At 36.9% G+C, this 19,156-nt stretch overlaps 1 protein-coding gene and 1 pseudogene across 1 annotated transcript; both read left to right on the forward strand.

Moving 5' to 3' along the window:
- Positions 1-347: 347 nt before the first annotated feature.
- LOC120208073 lies at positions 348-2,259 on the forward strand (annotated as a pseudogene).
- Positions 2,260-16,513: 14,254 nt separating this feature from the next.
- LOC120208116 lies at positions 16,514-18,743 on the forward strand. Its single transcript, XM_039207472.1, has 4 exons — positions 16,514-16,771; positions 16,851-17,111; positions 18,159-18,318; positions 18,455-18,743. The coding sequence occupies exons 1-4, from the start codon at positions 16,556-16,558 to the stop codon at positions 18,631-18,633; spliced, it is 816 nt and encodes a 271-aa protein (XP_039063403.1). The 5' UTR covers positions 16,514-16,555; the 3' UTR covers positions 18,634-18,743.
- The last annotated feature ends 413 nt before the right edge of the window (positions 18,744-19,156 follow it).

A 19,156-nucleotide genomic window follows, 5' to 3' on the forward strand; every position in this document is an offset into this window, starting at 1 on the left:
ATCCACGTGCATTTAGCGAGAGGGTTCTGGACTCCGGGCCTAAAGGTAAACCGGTGAGACCCGTTTTAGAAGCAGAAACAAATCAGAGCAAAGCACGTCAAGATGCAACGTCCATCTTGGATCTCTTGTTTCTTATCTATTCCTACAGCTTTATTGTGATACACTGATACGGTTTCCTCTTTCTTAACTGTCAGCCCGGGTCTCCTAGAAGACAGAGTTAGAGAGCATGGCAGCCACACTCAGCCTACTCAAATCCCCATTTTACCCCAAAACTCACACCATCACCAATCCAAATCGCTACTCCTTTCGACCCCCACTAAGCAAATCATCCGCAACGAGTCGGTTAACCCTCCGAAACTCTCACCGAAACCTTTCGTCACCTGAAGTCAGCTTCACTTCCCCTTACAACCATCGCATTGCCCTTCTTCTTCGACACACAGGTGAAAAAATGCAATCATCCGTGTTTTTTTTACCTTTTGGAATGTCCTTCGATGTCAATACTTTTCAATGAATAACAGGATGCTCTTGATGTTAATGGAGAGTTTGGGATTCTGGAGGGAAGAAGTGTTGCACTTATACCCCCATTGTCATGGGTAGTCTGTTCTTTTACACTTGTGGGCTGGCTACTTGGCAATGGAGGCGAGTCAGGACCATCCAGAATGAGATTAATGAGCTCAAGAAACAAGTTAAGCCCGCTGCTGTAACACCGGAAGGGAAACCTGTGGAACACCCCCGTCTCCCGTCGAACTCGAAATTCAGAAACTCACTGAGGTTTGCTCATTTCAACCCAACTTTTAATATAGTTTTAGCTTGCAGGTCATCCCAATACTTGAACATGAAGCCAACAGTTCATTTCCCAATTTCCGTCAATGCGATATTCATAGTTTCTCTATTATTGTAGTTGATGTTTTGTTTATAAAGATTTAGACATTGGGGTGTAACTAAATCCTACATCCTCGGAGAGTTCACGACTAGAGATAAGTCTTACATTATAAAAGTTGTCTTTTGGAGTACTTTGTAGCACAACAAACTCTTACACATTATGTTAGGTCATTTTAACTTGTTCTACTTAGAGTTTGGAGGGCTTTCCGGCTTTGTGGGGGCAAGTTCTCTACATGCCTCAAGCCCAATGCTACTTACGTACACAGTATATCGACAGGTAGTTACTTTGGTTCGTTTAAAAGGAATGAAATGATTGATTGGGATGTAAACCGTTCTCTGGAACTTACGTATACATAGTTTTTGTGTTTATATTAGTACAAATTATAAATGAATCACTCTTAAGTTTGTGAATTGTTTGTTTTACTCGACAGTTTTAGAATAAATTGTATGCTAATTGGATCACAAGTCTTACTGCATTGGATCACTAGTGTTCCCTGATTGGTGTCGTGTGTACTAATTCGAAATTCACTAGGGAGATAGAGGTTTCCGGTAAACGGCAAGTGACGGATCTAGAAATTTAAGAATCGTATCCAAAATTTTAATTTTCTTTTTTTTTAAAATAATGGGTATGCAAACTTTTATTTTTTCCCCTTAACACATTAAATTAAATTTAATAATTTTTCCAAAATAACGGAATGCACTTGGCCCCTATCGGGGCTTAGTGCATCCGCCCTGAGCACGGCTCAAGCCATCTAAACTTAAAGGGGTAAAACTAACTCTCAATAAGTATATATGCTCAATTGAATTCACTGATATTAATGACTCTACTTAAATAACATAATTCTTTTCGAAATCATGTATCATAGCTATGCCTTATATGCCCTGAAACTATCCGATCATTTGATATCTCAGGAGAGGAAGGAGCTGGTGAAAGGGTCTTACAGGGATAGACACTTCAATGCTGGATCAATACTGCTAGGGTTTGGGGTTCTTGAGTCTGTTGGTGGAGGTCTCAACACATGGTTAAGGACAGGAAAGCTTTTCCCAGGTCCCCATTTGTTTGCTGGAGCAGGTACACCTTTGATTTTGACTTCTCTTTCAGAAGAATGGAAATTCGGATTTCAAAACTATGTAGCTGACCTCAATATTTGAAGTGTGTAGGAAGTGACTCCACCTTTCTGTCTTGGTGTTTGTTTTGCAGCTATTACGGTGTTATGGGCCGCAGCTGCAGCGCTAGTACCGGCAATGCAAAAAGGGAACGAGACTGCAAGGAGCCTTCACATGCCTTGAATGCAGTCAATGTTATTCTTTTATCTGGCAATCCCCACAGGTTTAGAAATAGTTCTTAAAGTTTTCGAGTTCACTAAATGGCCTTGATCTTGCTGGGACTGTGTTTATTATCTCTGCTTAGGAGTTTATCATCAAAAACTGCCCATCAAGCATATAATGAATACGTCAGAGCGGTTATGATTCTTGTGCTTCATTCCCCACCTTGAAATTTCATGGAATAAATACCGGCATACTTATTCGGTACTTGGATTCATCAAAGGCATCTAATCACGTGATTGAAATGCTTAAATGCACTGAGCAAGAGCAGGTAGATACCCAGAATTTGTATAGAACTAACTATATTGCTGAAGCTTGTCATTATTTGCACGTGCAGACCCCATGGGAATAGAAGAGAGTTGACATTTAACCTGCAGATTCAAGTATTCTCTGTAGTACAAGTGCTTATACTGGACCACTGGTACTGGAATTTAGGTGTACGGTTATACCTTGAAATAGGCTTAGTCAGGGACGGAGGTCAATTGGGGCCGAAGGGGTCTTGGCCCCTGCTGTAATTTATAAGTTTAATTTACCTAGTATAAGAATGTTAAAATTGGATAAACAGCAAGTAACTTTCGGGTTCATATACTCTATGTCTTCGTGAGAATTTATTCTTCGGTCAGGTATAGAGAAATTGTCCTCTCGAATTGAACTCGATCCATTTAAGTCTGTAATGGACTAGGATTTGAGGGTTGATAGCCCAAAGGGGCATCAACAAGGACAATTCGAGGGGCATCAACAAGGACAATTCGAGTACCTTTACTCCTAGAATTGAAACCTTGCATGTAATAAACCTTAGAACTTCTCCTGATCTAAGACAATACTGAACCTCTGTCCTTAGGTGTACACAAAGGAGAAATAAGCTTTAGTTTTTAATTTTTTAATTTATTATTTTTTCTGAATAAATGCCTGTGAACTAAAAATCATGCGGTTAGGTTAAATTTTCCAAACAAAGCATGGAACTAGAAAGCATGAGGTTAAGATTTATACCTTGATAGATAGATTTTTTTTCATTAGTTGGTACTAACTATTTTATTTTTTCTCATTTCTTTTGTTTGCATTGCATGATCATAGCATAACCAAAAGGTGTTTACTTGAAAGACTGTTCATCATATTGGAAAGAAATCGTAAATGGACAAAAAGCTATGCACCCAAAGATCATATGACCATTGAAGAACAAAAGGAGATACGAGAAATAAGAGAGCAGGTGTCCAAAATGATGGATAGAATATCTGTTTTGGCCAAAAAAGAAGAGATTCCTGCACAGAAAGAGAGAAAGCTTAATTCTGCAATTTCATATATGCAAGGGACTTCGGATCTTAACCAATTAGAGAAATTACAGACAGTCATCATTCGTATTCACCAATCGTCTGGAGATACCAAAGAAATAGTGACGACTGTACAAGCTCCCAGAGAAGAGAAGAAACCATGTAATCTGAAATCATCAAAGTTTGGTCTGTTCCCGATGTCTAAAACTCAGGTTCAATCCAAGACAAAAGGTGGCTCTCATCTTGATACTATCCCCATATCATATAAAGAGTTGTATGAGAAACTATTTGAAGCGTATGAGAAACTATTTGAAGCACGAGAATGGACCCATATTATATAAAACCGTTCAACCTCCGTATCCAAATTGTATGCATCAACGTGCATTGTGAATATCATGTCGGAGCTCAAGGACATACCATCGAGAATTGTCTTGCCTTCAAACGCCGAGTCCAAAGTCTTTTGGATCATGGAACCTTACAATTTATGGTAAATGATCGACCTAGTTTGGTAACCGAGGGTCCTGATAGATTAATACCAAAAGTCTTCAAAGGCAAATACGTCATTTGAAGATTGAAAACGATAAATTGAGCACCAAAATGGAAACCATACATGAAGACTTCCAGAAGGTCAGTCAAGCCTTTCAAAATGCTGGTATAGGAAACACCCCAGAAGAGTGGATAGCAGGGGTCACCAAACTGAAAAAGAGTTGTAACATACATGAAGATCTTGTCAAAAACTTTTTGAACACAAATGTTCTCTCACAAAGGAAAATGATCAACTCCAAGAATGACATAGGAGATGAAAGAACACCAGAATGTCATGGAAAAGCTGCAGTCCAGACAAGCATATGGCTATAAGCTGATAAACTAACTTGGTTTTAGAGAAGAAAATGGGAAAGTTATTCCCTATATGTAAAGTTTTGTTGAAGTTAGAACTGAAAGTTGTCCCCTACATGTAAAGTTTTGTTTGATGTACTAAAGCTTTGTGTTCAATGAAATCTGTTCTAAGATGATCACTTAAGTAACACCTTTTCATACATGATTTACATTTTGTATCTGTGCATTTCATTTTGTATTTTTACTTTTATATCTTTGAATTGCACATTTTGCATTCTTATTTTTCCATTTATGCATTTTTCACATTTTTATTTAAGTACTGTCATGTACTTTAATTATACAAACATGTTAATAATTAATGAAAGGTTTTGTAATAGTAAAACCAAGGTCATTCATTCATATTACTTTACTGTCATCATGAAAAACAATGGAGCAATCTTTATAAGGGATACAAGACCAGTGGCCAGAACAATTGACAGGGTTACCTCTGGATATAAGGAACATCAGATTCAGTACAGATAGATCAAATCAAATTATTCAGTATGTGACATCTGATAAAGAAGAGATAATGATAAAGCCATCATGCTGTCAGATTGAAAAATCGAAAATGGTAAAACCCTCCGGGGCATCCCAATTGAACCCAAAGAATAGCCTTATTCATTATTCGCAATATGAGGAAAAATTAAAGAAGATGGATGAAGCAATCAAAAATATGAAATGTGTTGATACTTCCCACAAAGAATTAGAAGCAAGAGAGCTTAGCTTGGTTCCAGATTTGATTATTCCCCATGAATTCAAAATGCCTGATTTTGATAAATATGATGGCACAAGTTGTCCACTAATCCACCTAAGAATGTTTTGCAAAAATGGGAGGATATTTAAATTCTGATGACCTGTTAATTCACTCTTTCCATGATGTCTTGTGGCCCAACATAGTCTGGTACAATCAGTTGACCCAAGAACAGATCAAGAGATGGGTAGATCTAGCTGATGCTTTTTGAGACATATCGGTATGTTAAAGGTTTAGCTCCAACGTATGGATCTTCGAAGAGTAAAGAAGAAAACCAATGAAAGATTTCAAGAATATGCCCTAAGATGGAGAGGAGTGGCAGCACAAGTTCAACCTCCCATGTTAGAAGAAGAGATATCACGTATGTTTCGTGATTCCCTTCCAGCGCCTTTCTTCGAATTAATGCAGGCAAATCCGACAAACGATTCGAAAATCTTGTGACAAGTGGAGATTTAATTGAGAATGTAATCAGTGAAGAAAACTCAAAAATCACTCCAAGAGCCTCAGGAGCCTCAGGGATCAAAAAGCAAAGCGATCATGTGAATGAATGTGCATCCAGTCCTAGTAATTACAAAAGAAAAGAGCAAGTAACTTCGGATCGACCAAGAAAGTCAGGCGATCAAGAAAAACTTTGGAAGTATTCCAAATGTCCATTTCAGATTTGTATCCTCATTTGGTTAAAGGTCAATACATAACACCAAGACCAACTAAAGTGACATCAAACCCTTCTGCTCATAGCTATGATCAAGATAGTGTTTGTAATTTCCACTGGGGGTAAAGGGGCATTCTACAGGCGATTGTAGGCCACTGTTAAAAGAAATTGAGATGCTTGTTGACAAAGGGGTTTTGACACAAGAAAATGATCAAGAATGGGGGGCAAATGAAGAAAAGAACCCTAATCCTATTACATACCATTATAGGAGTAATGAGGCATAATAAATAATAAGTGGAAGTGTTATCTACCACTGTAGTACGTTTCTATTTCAGCATCTTGTTTGAACTTGTTTTTTGTCCTTTCTGCTTTTTGTGCAATAAATAAATGTGTGTTGCTTATTATGGTTATGAGCAAGGAATCAAGTTTAACCTTGAGATTCTGAGTATCAAGTAGATTAAATATTCTTTTAATTTTCAAGAGTTATAGATCTTTGGCAAGTGGTAAAATAATCTTCAATATCCCATCCACACCAATTACTCGACCTTTACCAAAACCAATCCTGACACTACATTTATTTGGAGACTCTGAAGAAATGTCTCTACTGTTTTTGAGAGACAAACACTAAATGTTTACCTTCGGGTAGAGTCGATTGATTGATGATACTACCTTCCACCATATACATGACTTTTATAAGTCACATTTGTCCTTCCAAATACAAAACCATCATAAACCAAAAGACCTCAAAAGAACCAAACTTTCAACTATTCGTGAATTTTACTGCAAGAAGAGACGAGATGGGCATCATGGACCAACTCATTGATGATAATTTCGAGTGATTAGTGCATACTCAAAGAAGAAGGGGAAAGTGATTGATTGAAATAAATATCATGCATTAATTACATTTTTTCATGTAATAAAGTTAATCTTGAATATTCATCCCCCTGTGGATACCTCTTTTTACAAAAGTTTCTGTGTATAAGATGATGAACGGCATTGTTTCATTTATCCCTTAATATATATATATATCCTTTGTTGTCCCCATTTGAGCCTGAAGATTTTTTCTTCTAATTCAACCCTAACCAAGGATCACCCTCTACTTGGGGGGCAAGGTAAAGGATATTGGCTCACAGGAATAAAGATTGTCAATACAGTTTTATTACGAAGACAAGTTTCCATGAAGTCATGAAAGTTTTGAACTATAAAGTATGTCAAATACAGAGTGCTTGAAGATCCATCCAATCAAGAATAATGGAAAACCTCCAAAATGCAAAAGGAAAAGGAGGTGCTCAAAGCAATTGAAGTATTATACTCATCCAGCAAAGAAAAAAAAATTGGATCAAGATGGGTGAGCCTCAAGTTACAAGGTTGATCAAGTAGAAACAAGAAAAGCAAGAAATGTTGAAGATATGAGAAAATGGAAATAAATCCAAAATTTGGCAGTCTAGAGGGATCCAGATGATGGAAAAATCCCCAACAAGGCAGATCCAAGTCAAACAAAACAAGATTGATGGCATCAGAATGAATTGATCTTTGGTTTGATGACCCTTAAACACTTATTTGGGCCTTTTTATCCCTTTTTTTCATAACCATAAGCCATGACCTACGTTACGTACCTGAAAAGTCCATTTTAATCGTACACTGGATTTCTAAGTAAAAAGAGAATATCTTCAGAATTCATTCCGCATCTCAAGATTGATTTTATTTGCAAAAATTGGTTTTTAAAATCTTTAATGCATGATATGAAAAATGATAAAAAGGAGGGTTCAAGATATAAAATTTAAAAAAAAAATCTTTGAAACCAAAGAGGATTCGAGTTGAAAACCTGAAAAGGCGGCTCGAATATTGAATGGTGCAACAACGACATAGAGACGATTAAGCTCTAATGAAGCACCACACATCTCAAAAACGTTCCTGAGATTCTGGAAACGAGAAGCATCTCTACAAGATGAGCATACAACTATTTCTTCAAGTTAGGGAGCCCGAAGCGACATACACCAACTGAAAGAACCTACTTTACCAAATCCACCACACCTCAAATCAGTCAATAATTTTGACACTTGCCATAGGACTATGATTTTTGAATGATTTAAAAGTGTAGTTGATTTATTTGATATTTATTAAATTCATTGTTTATGATCTGATTCTATTGTGAACCTAAGAAGGGCAATACTTTGTAAAAGTCTTTCATTCTTCAATAAACAAAGGAGGAAAAACATTTTCAAACAGGACAATCTCAAATGAGGAAGGTCCTTGAAGCAATTGTTGCTTATTCTACCTCTGTTGTAGAAAAAGAATGAACGAGGCTAGAATAATGAAGCACTTCACATTTTAGAAAGCAAGTGGTCTGAGAAGTTAGAAAGACTGGAGAATTGAACTTATGACACTCCCCTATGACATTATTAGCAGCTCATCAAGAAAGATTATCGTTTATCTCATGCTGAGGGCAATAAGCATCACCAGACAGATTATTTTCCCAAACCATCAATTCATGTTCTCTAGAAGATTACATCATAAAGCCATGAACAAGTCACTACCTGCACTCTGGTGTTGGCTCAAGTCTTGATACATCATTGCTACTTTTTCTATTACGATCATTTTCTTTGTTAAGATGATATCCATTATGTCCTTCAGAAGATTGCTAAATTTGAATTTGAGGACTTAGGGCACAGAACAAGACATTGGAACAGAATCTACCCTTATAGGCCTTTATATAAGTAAGGTTGTTACGCTGGATGCCACCGACAACAAGGTCAAATTCGACAAATCTACTCATCAATTGCTCCAACCGATCATCATTCAGTTCTTGCACATCTGTTTTCAAAAATATGCCAAGACAGAAGACAGCCTCTGCATCATGATCCCAGAAGAAAAAGACAGGACATGGATACCACCGGGGAACATGTCTCTAGCAGATCCTCCTCTTCATGTATGGTTTTTAGGGAAACCTAGAAGCATTTCCACCTCATCAGATTCAAGTGGAACAATTTTATTCTTTTCAACCCATACCAGATTCCATTTTCAGCAATCATCAAGAACATACTTCTGGACACTCGAAGGAAGGCCATCATCTCTTTGTCAATGGAAAAGTATCAGCACATGGAGGAGCAATAAGAGAAAATATGTTCTCAATTGGCAGAATTTTGAATATAGCCCTTTTCAGTGTAGCAGCATGAAAATGCTTCGAATCTACAACTTCTGGCTCTACATCGAATAAGTACTGTGATATTCCAGTCCAAACATTAACTGGAACAAGTGCCATGTGCTCATAGTAGAAATAAGAAGACCCAATAGTATCTTCTGGAAGTGTTCTTTGAGTTATCTGATCTGGTTTGGTATGAAACCACAGAATCAATCATTGAATTTGGAAGATGAATGTGCTCAATAACATCTTCTGGAAGTGTTCTTTGAGTTATCTGATCTGATTTGGTATGAACTCCAAAATCAATCATTGGATTTGAAAGATGAATTTTGCTCATAGTAGAAATAAGAAGACCCAATAGCATCTTCTGGAAGTGTTCTTTGAGTTATCTGATCTGGTTTGGTATGAAACCACAGAACCAATCATTGAATTTGGAAGATGAATGTGCTCATAGCATCTTCTGAAAGTGTTCTTTGAGTTATCTGATCTGATTTGGTATGAACTCCAAAATCAATCATTGGATTTGAAAGATGAATTTTGCTCATGGTAGAAATAAGGAGGCTCAATAGCATCTTCTGGAAGTGTTCTTTGAGTTATCTGATCTGATTCGGTAGGAACCCTAGAACCGATCATTGGAATTGAAAGATGAACTGAATGATCATCTTCATTAAGAAGCTTCTTTTCAAGCTTCCTCTGCTTCTTCCTTTTCCACAAATCATAGCCCAAGTTTCGCCTTTGCTTGTAATTGGGATCATTGCATAATGGCTTCCTATCTTCTACCATAAGAAGTGCGTCAGTAACCTTAGCCATTTGATCAGCACATATAAAATCTGTCAATTCTACAATTGATGAATCTGAACCACATCTCTCCATGGTTATTGAAGCTTCAGCCTCTGAGAATCCCATTTTTGTCAAGTATAACAGTTTACTCTCCTCATCAGAATCAGAATTCATGATTTCCTCGGTATCAGAAAGAACTATCAATATCTATGAAATCATCCTGAAAGATCGCTTCATAATCAGATGAGTTGTTATCAGAATCAACATGTTGCATGGGTACGGATTTTTGATGAGCTTGTACCATTGTATATGTAGTCTTGCCATTGCATCAGATTATTGTTTGCATAAATTGGTTTCTTTCCCACAGAAAAGTATATTTCAGATATGGCCTTCACTGAAAGATGATAAGCCACTGTGTCAGCCTGGAACGGATTACCAAGCTATTTTTACTTCACTATCTGACTAAATCCCTCCAGATACAGAAAATGGTCACCTCATTCAGAAGACATATATCTCAGACGTTTCTGTTAGAATGATTGAATACTTCTTAAGTTTGTGATAACATGAAGAGAATTTCAGTTACTTGATAATACTACTGTTTAGTGACACCAGAATGAGAGTATTCAAGATAAATAGATTTGGGGCACGAATAAAGCTACAAGTACCTACAACAATTCATTGTCAAAATTGGACCTCGTGGGGATCATGACATTCCATTCAAACAAAGATTGAGAATGAATCAGATAAATCTAGAGGGACATCTTGAGGGCCCATTTCAACCAGAAATAGAATATTGGGGCATTTTGAAGGCTCACAGCAATATGAATATTTGGGCATTCTTGGAGGCTCATCTCAACAAAAAGTAATGTTGAGCATACTTTTAACATCTGTATCAGCAAATATTGGGGCATTTTAAAGCTCACTTCAGACAAATCCATGTGGGGTATTTTGAAAACTCAGATTAACAAGAAGCAAATATTGGGGCATGCTGAAGACCCTTTTCAAACAGAATCAGAAATATTGAAATATTCTGAATATTTATCAGCAAAATGTTGGGGTATGCTGAAAACCCATTTCAATCAGAATCAGAACTGTTGATGCATTTTGAACACTTGTATTAGCCAATGTTGGGCATGCTGAAGGCCCACAATATCCTGTGTAAAGATCATTGACTTGAACAAATATTTCCAATGAGACAGAAAGATATGAAGAATGAAAATGGTGAAACAGTGACAGTCAAGTTGACTATACATAATTGCTTCGTTCATCAGGCAATTACATTATGATCATGATGTTGAATAAATGTTTACTCAGCAAGTATGTTTTCAAATACCTAATCTTCTTAACCGTATGTCAGATGACAGTGTGTTCTTTGATAAACTACATTACGGTTGCATGAATAAAGATGATCCCCAGGTAGACTACTTGATCCAAGGTTCAGTTCCTTAAGATCTCAGCATTGAATTTGGCCTTTTGTGTGTCGGCGATAATTGAAAATATTTCTGTGAGATTCCTAGCAAATAGTTTCAACCATACTATTGAGATTATGAAGCTGTTTTTCACATCAGTTTTTGCTTCCTTGATGACATTGAAAAGGGAGACTCGACTCTCACTTATATTACTGTTATTCCCGTTGTTATTTGGGATCATCATTGCTAGCCAAGATGAATTGAGTTTTCATCTATTTTGGTTTTATCATTTGTATTTCATCCCCAGCTGCAAAAATTCCACGGATATCTTTCTGTACATTGATCCTACAGTTTATGTGTTTTCTACTTCCTACAAAGATCATTATAAAAGAAAATGTAATCAGTATCACATTTGTCTTTGCCCGAGATGATATCAAGATCAGTTAGTGTCTCCTATTCAATTCGACACCAGCATATCTTGTGAATTTGACCAACTCTTTGGTCATACCAACATTACACTTGAATCCCCACTGAGTTTTGTTCTCAAGTGGTCTTGGGACGTCATTCAAAAGCTTTGAACACTAGGCAAAGAACTTCAATGATTACGAACATCTGAGCAGAAGCCACAAAAAAGGATGAATGAATTGTCAAAATGTTTTACGAACATCTGAGCAGAAGCCACAGGAAAAGATGAATGCACTGTCAAATGTTTTACGAACCTGTTATTCTGATGCTGAACCAATGTTGCGATCATATGGTTCCATTTATTGATCCAAGATGAAGTTTGTCTTATTCAACCCCAAGATTAGAAGTGAGATATAATGAAGATTTCTGTCCAATGAAAGTTGAAATTTTAAACAAGAAACTAATTGGGTCAACTAAGGTTGAACTACAGGTTGTTGTTAAGCATCTCGACATGATATTGGTCCAAGTTGCCTTATTCGAGATCTGATTATATGTGGAGACATGAAAGGAATTGGAATAAATCTTCCTTGTGATGTTTCAAAAGTTAAAATTAGAACAGACTCTACTCTCCTAATTAATCCCTGATGAGTCAGATGATTGATTCTCTTTTCAAAGATGAAAGCTTTATGGGATTTCTACACAAGTCCAAGCAAAGAAAGTTGGTTTTATCCAAGACAAGATGGGGCATCAAAGTCATAGCTTTGACTACGACAAGAGTTCCACAAGTGAAACATTTCTTCTAAGATTTTCATGAAGCAAAGAAGACATCAAAGATACAAGTTGATTAGATAATTCTGCATGAATGCAAGCTTGATAGCATAAGTTTCTACACTGATATCTGGAGGTAATCCTGGCAATAAATGATGAAGTGAAGGAAGACCAAGTTCACCACTTTGAAGTCAAATGAAGATTGCATCAACATTCATGCATTCATAAGAACATCATTTGCACAATAGACAATGCATTACATTGATACATCTGAGTGCATTCAAACATGAAGTTTTACAGATCTTCGGAAGAACAAGAAGATTCATGGTAAGAAATACCTTACAATAAGAAGGTATTCAAAACCGCAAATAAAGGAATCATACAAACATCTGAAGAAGTGAATATGCAATCCACAAGACTGAAAATTATCTTGAGATTAGGGCATGTTACCCAATCAATATGTTATTTTGAAATATAATGAGGAAACGATTTCCATAGTTTCTCATTCAATCTTTTCTAAAAATGAAATTGATGAATAGTAAGAAGACAATTTCCATAGTTTCTTACTTAGTAAACTATTTCTCACATCTGTAAGTCCTTCAGTGCATGATGTTTCCAAAAAGCCTTAGGGAGCTTTTTGATGTTTCCAAAAAGCCTTAGGGAGCTTTTTGATGTTTTCAAAGCCTTCGGGTCATCTGTAAGTCCTTCAGTGCATGATGTTTCCAAAAAGCCTTCGGGAGCTTTTTGATGTTTTCAAAGCCTTCGGGAGCTTTTTGATGTTTTCAAAGCCTTCGGGAGCTTTTTGATGTTTTCAAAGCCTTCGGGTCATCTGTAAGTCCTTCAGTGCATGATGTTTCCAAAAAGCCTTCGGGAGCTTTTTGATGTTTTCAAAGCCTTCGGGTCATCTGTAAGTCCTTCAGTGCATGATGTTTCCAAAAAGCCTTCGGGAGCTTTTTGATGTTTTCAAAGCCTTCGGGAGCTTTTTGATGTTTTCAAAGCCTTCGGGTCATCTGTAAGTCCTTCAGTGCATGATGTTTCCAAAAGCCTTCGGGAGCTTTTTGATGTTTTCAAAGCCTTCGGGAGCTTTTTGATGTTTTCAAAGCCTTCGGGTCATCTGTAAGTCCTTCAGTGCATGATGTTTCCAAAAAGCCTTCGGGAGCTTTTTGATGTTTTCAAAGCCTTCGGGTCATCTGTAAGTCCTTCAGTGCATGATGTTTCCAAAAAGCCTTCGGGAGCTTTTTGATGTTTTCAAAGCCTTCGGGAGCTTTTTGATGTTTTCAAAGCCTTCGGGTCATCTGTAAGTCCTTCAGTGCATGATGTTTCCAAAAAGCCTTCGGGAGCTTTTTGATGTTTTCAAAGCCTTCGGGAGCTTTTTGATGTTTTCAAAGCCTTCGGGTCATCTGTAAGTCCTTCAGTGCATGATGTTTCCAAAACGCCTTCGGGAGCTTTTTGATGTTTTCAAAGCCTTCGGGAGCTTTTTGATGTTTTCAAAGCCTTCAGTTCATCTGTAAGTCCTTCAGTGCATGATGTTTCCAAAAAGCCTTCGGGAGCTTTTTGATGTTTTCAAAGCCTTAGGGTCATCTGTAAGTCCTGCAGTGCATGATGTTTCCAAAAAGCCTTCGGAAGCTTTTTGATGTTTTCAAAGCCTTAGTGTCATCTGTAAGTCCTGCAGTGCATGATGTTTCCAAAAAGCCTTCGGGAGCGTTTTTGATATTTCAAAGCCTTAGGGTCATCTTTAAGTCCTGCAATGCATGATGTTTCCAAAAAGCTTTCGGGAGCTTTTTGATGTTTTCAAAACCTTGGGATCATCTGTAAGTCATGCAGTGCATGATGTTTTTAAGACCTCTGGAATGATGTTTTCAACATTTCAGTCTTACTCAAAAAAAGAAAAATGAAAAAAATTATTGTTTTTCCGTCTTTGCTCTATTCTTGTTAACACAAGAATAAGCAAAAAGGGGCAGCTGTAAACATTAATTTTTTATTATTATTATTATTATTAAAATTAAAATTATTATTATTATTATTATTAAATATTATTATTATATTATAATTATTATTTACAAACAGTTACAAACAAAACTGGACCGACCCAGTTACAAACAAACCAGAACCGGCCCAGACCAATCAGAAACCCTAAACATTTGGGGTTTTAGCTAAGGTTTCTAAACCCTAGCCCCCCAGCCGCCTCCAAGATTCCAGAAGGCCAGCCACCGCCTCTGCTCAGCCGCCACTTCCACGTTGACGTTTCAGCTGCTGCCACACCGCCGTCAGTGCCACGCCATCCCCTCGAAGCCTCCAGAAGCGCCTTGTCACCACCCAAGTTGCTGCTCTAGGGGTGAGTCACCACATAGTTCGGTGACTCACCGAACTCGACTTTATACCCGGTCCGACGAGAGCCTCATCGAGGCTATAAAGCCATCACCTGCAAAAAAAAAAGAAAAAACCAGAAAAAAAAAGACAGAGAAAGAGAACACAGCAACCAACAAAGCAAGAACTACACCAACGATCCCAGAAAATACAAACCGAAAGAAGAGAAAAAGAGACTTACCGAGGAAATCGCCGTCGTGAGAGCCTCCACAAGTCATCAGAGAACCGAAATGTCGAAGAGAAATATCCTAGATCTACGACGATTGGTAAGGTTTTAAGCTAAAACAACCTTAGATCTAGATATAGAAAAATAGGGGATTTGATTTGGGGTGGGTTTTGTAATTTCCGACCACCGTTAACGGTGGCCGGCGGCAGCGATCGGAGCCCGACAGCGGTGGCTGACCGAGACGACTTCTCTCTAATTTTAGAGAGAAGCCAGAGAGAAATCTTCTCTCTCTCTGTTTGAGAGAAGAAGAAAAATGAAGAAATGAATGGTTGGCCTGAAGGGCCAGCCGGTTTAGGGTTTATAAACCCTCCTCCATACGACGTCGTTTAAGGGGGAGGGGTATCTGTGTAATTAACTAAAGGTTAAACCTTTTCTGCAGCCATCCAAACTTGTAACTCTTACATTTTAGTCACTAAATCAAATTTATAATCCTTTTAATTCGGTTCTTTAATTTTAATTTTATTTATTTTAGTCCTTTCTATTAAATAATATATTTAGGATAAATACGTATTTAGTCCTTTAGTTTTAATAAATAATATTTTAATCCCTGGTTTATATTTTTAATTTATTTTATTCTAATATCTGAATTTTATATAGTTTTATTTTAGTCACTAAATTAATAAAATAAGAAAATAGCATGTTTAATCACTATAATTTTGATTAATATTGAATTAGGTTTTTAATTTTAATTTTACTATAATTTAGTCACTAATTTTAAATATTTTATTTTATTGCTTTTAAATATATAGCTCTAATTGTATTTTTATTTTAATTTTACTTGTTTATATATTTAAATATTTTATTATGTAGTCATAAATATATATATAATAAATAAATATTTATTTCAAATAAATTATTTTAATATTTATTTTTCAAATATAGAAGAAAAGGACAGTCTTAATACAACTGGATGTCCTATTCTGGTATTTTAAAATTAAATATTATAAAACATTTATTATTTAATTTTATGTAAATTAATATTTATTAATATCAAAGAAAAGAGTTGTCTTAAGGCACCTAGAAGTCCTTTTTCGATATTTTTAAATAAATAAATATTTTTATATAATTTTGAAATAATAGGATTATAAATTAAATATATTTTGAAATTTTTAATATTTTTAATAATAGAGACAATTTATAATTAAAAAGTACCAATTTTGGGCGTTGTAGGGGTGCTAATCCTTCCCTAAACGTAATCGACCACGAATCCCTTTTTATTATTAAAAAGAACGAATTTTTGGTTATAAACGCAGATCAGTTCAATTTTTTATTGGTGTTTTCTTAAAACTCTTTTAAAAAAATAATTTTTAGGTATTCGACCTACCTGACCCAAAAGGCCGATGACGACTCCCAAATTATTTTCAAAACCATTTATTCACATAAATTTTCCCGTCAAATTTAAAATTTTCGTGCCCGGACGAAAACCGGTTAAGACACAATGAATATACTTTTATTTGTTAAATGAGTACCGAAAATGAATAGATATCCACGTGCATTTAGCGAGAGGGTTCTGGACTCCGGGCCTAAAAGGTAAACCGGTGAGACCCGTTTTAGAAGCAGAAACAAATCAGAGCAAAGCACGTCAAGATGCAACGTCCATCTTGGATCTCTTGTTTCTTATCTATTCCTACAGCTTTATTGTGATACGGTTTCCTCTTTCTTAACTGTCAGCCCGGGTCTCCTAGAAGACAGAGTTAGAGAGCATGGCAGCCACACTCAGCCTACTCAAATCCCCCATTTTACCCCAAAACTCACACCATCACCAATCCAAATCGCTACTCCTTTCGACCCCCACTAAGCAAATCATCCGCAACGAGTCGGTTAACCCTCCGAAACTCTTCACCGAAACCTTTCGTCACCTGAAGTCAGCTTCACTTCCCCTTACAACCATCGCATTGCCCTTCTTCTTCGACACACAGGTGAAAAAAATGCAATCATCCGTGTTTTTTTTACCTTTTGGAATGTCCTTCGATGTCAATACTTTTCAATGAATAACAGGATGCTCTTGCTGTTAATGGAGAGTTTGGGATTCTGGAGGGAAGAAGTGTTGCACTTATACACCCCATTGTCATGGGTAGTCTGTTCTTTTACACTTTGTGGGCTGGCTACTTGGGTTGGCAATGGAGGCGAGTCAGGACCATCCAGAATGAGATTAATGAGCTCAAGAAACAAGTTAAGCCCGCTGCTGTAACACCGGAAGGGAAACCTGTGGAAGCACCCCCGTCTCCCGTCGAACTCGAAATTCAGAAACTCACTGAGGTTTGCTTCATTTCAACCCAACTTTTAATATAGTTTTAGCTTGCAGGTCATCCCAATACTTGAACATGAAGCCAACAGTTCATTTCCCAATTTCTGTCAATGCGATATTCAATAGTTTCTCTATTATTGTAGTTGATGTTAATTGTTTATTGTTTATAAAGATTTAGACATTGGGGGTGTAACTAAATCCTACATCCTCGGAGAGTTCACGACTAGAGATAAGTCTTACATTATAAAAGTTGTCTTTTGGAGTACTTTGTAGCACAACAAAACTCTTACACAATTATGTTAGGTCACTTTAACTTGTTCTACTTAGAGTTTGGAGGGCTTTCCGGCTTTGTGGGGGCAAGTTCTCTACATGCCTCAAGCCCAATGCTACTTACGTACACAGTATATCGACAGGAGTAGTTACTTTGGTTCGTTTAAAAGGAATGAAATATGATTGATTGGGATGTAAACCGTTCTCTGGAACTTATGTATACATAGTTTTTGTGTTTATATTAGTACAAAATTATAAATGAATCAACTCTTAAGTTTGTGAATTGTTTGTTTTACTCGACAGTTTTAGAATAAATTGTATGCTAATTGGATCACAAGTCTTACTGCATTGGATCACTAGTGTTCCCTGATTGGTGTCGTGTGTACTAATTCGAAATTCACTAGGGAGATAGAGGTTTCCGGTAAACGGCAAGTGACGGATCTAGAAATTTAAGAATCGTATCCAAAATTTTAATTTTCTTTTTTTAAAAATAATGGGTATGCAAAACTTTTATTTTTTCCCCTTAACACATTAAATTAAATTTAATAATTTTTCCAAAATAACGGAATGCACTTGGCCCCTATCGGGGCTTAGTGCATCCGCCCCTGAGCACGGCTCAAGCCATCTAAACTTAAAGGGGTAAAACTAACTCTCAATAAGTATATATGCTCAATTGAATTCACTGATATGTAATGACTCTACTTAAATAACATAATTCTTTTCGAAATCATGTATCATAGCTATGCCTTATATGCCCTGAAACTATCCGATCATTTGTGATATCTCAGGAGAGGAAGGAGCTGGTGAAAGGGTCTTACAGGGATAGACACTTCAATGCTGGATCAATACTGCTAGGGTTTGGGGTTCTTGAGTCTGTTGGTGGAGGTCTCAACACATGGTTAAGGACAGGAAAGCTTTTCCCAGGTCCCCATTTGTTTGCTGGAGCAGGTACACCTTTTGATTTTGACTTCTCTTTCAGAAGATATGAATGGAAATTCGGATTTCAAAACTAATGTAGCTGACCTCAATATTTGAAGTGTGTAGGAAGTGACTCCACCTTTCTGTCTTGGTGTTTGTTTTGCAGCTATTACGGTGTTATGGGCCGCAGCTGCAGCGCTAGTACCGGCAATGCAAAAAGGGAACGAGACTGCAAGGAGCCTTCACATTGCCTTGAATGCAGTCAATGTTATTCTTTTTATCTGGCAAATCCCCACAGGTTTAGAAATAGTTCTTAAAGTTTTCGAGTTCACTAAATGGCCTTGATCTTGCCTGGGACTGTGTTTATTATCTCTGCTTAGGAGTTTGTATCATCAAAAACTTGCCCATCAAGCATATAATGAATACGTCAGAGCGGTTATGATTCTTGTGCTTCATTCCCCACCTTGAAATTTCATGGAATAAATACCGGCATACTTATTCGGTACTTGGATTCATCAAAGGCATCTAATCACGTGATTGAAATGCTTAAATGCACTGAGCAAGAGCGAGTAGATACCCAGAATTTGTATATGAACTAACTATATTGCTGAAGCTTGTCATTATTTGCACGTGCAGACCCCATGGGAATAGAACAGAGAGTTGACATTTAACCTGCAGATTCAAGTATTCTCTGTAGTACAAGTGCTTATACTGGACCACTGGTACTGGAATTTAGGTGTACGGTTATACCTTGAAATAGGCTTAGTCAGGGACGGAGGTCAATTGGGGGCCGAAGGGGTCTTGGCCCCTGCTGTAATTTATAAGTTTAATTTTACACTAGTATAAGAATGTTAAAAATTGGATAAAC

Source organism: Hibiscus syriacus, unplaced genomic scaffold, assembly GCF_006381635.1.
Source record: "Hibiscus syriacus cultivar Baekdansim isolate YM2019G1 unplaced genomic scaffold, ASM638163v2 tig00015910_pilon, whole genome shotgun sequence".
Classification (NCBI taxonomy): Eukaryota; Viridiplantae; Streptophyta; class Magnoliopsida; order Malvales; family Malvaceae; genus Hibiscus; species Hibiscus syriacus.

Excerpts from the sequence above, each read along its gene's own strand:
- LOC120208116 (XM_039207472.1), top strand. The coding sequence starts at position 16,556 with ATGGCAGCCACACTCAGCCTACTCAAATCCCCCATTTTACCCCAAAAC. Across the intron at positions 16,772-16,850 it reads CCTTCTTCTTCGACACACAG|GATGCTCTTGCTGTTAATGG; the intron begins GTGAAAAAAATG and ends AATGAATAACAG. Across the intron at positions 17,112-18,158 it reads AAATTCAGAAACTCACTGAG|GAGAGGAAGGAGCTGGTGAA; the intron begins GTTTGCTTCATT and ends GTGATATCTCAG.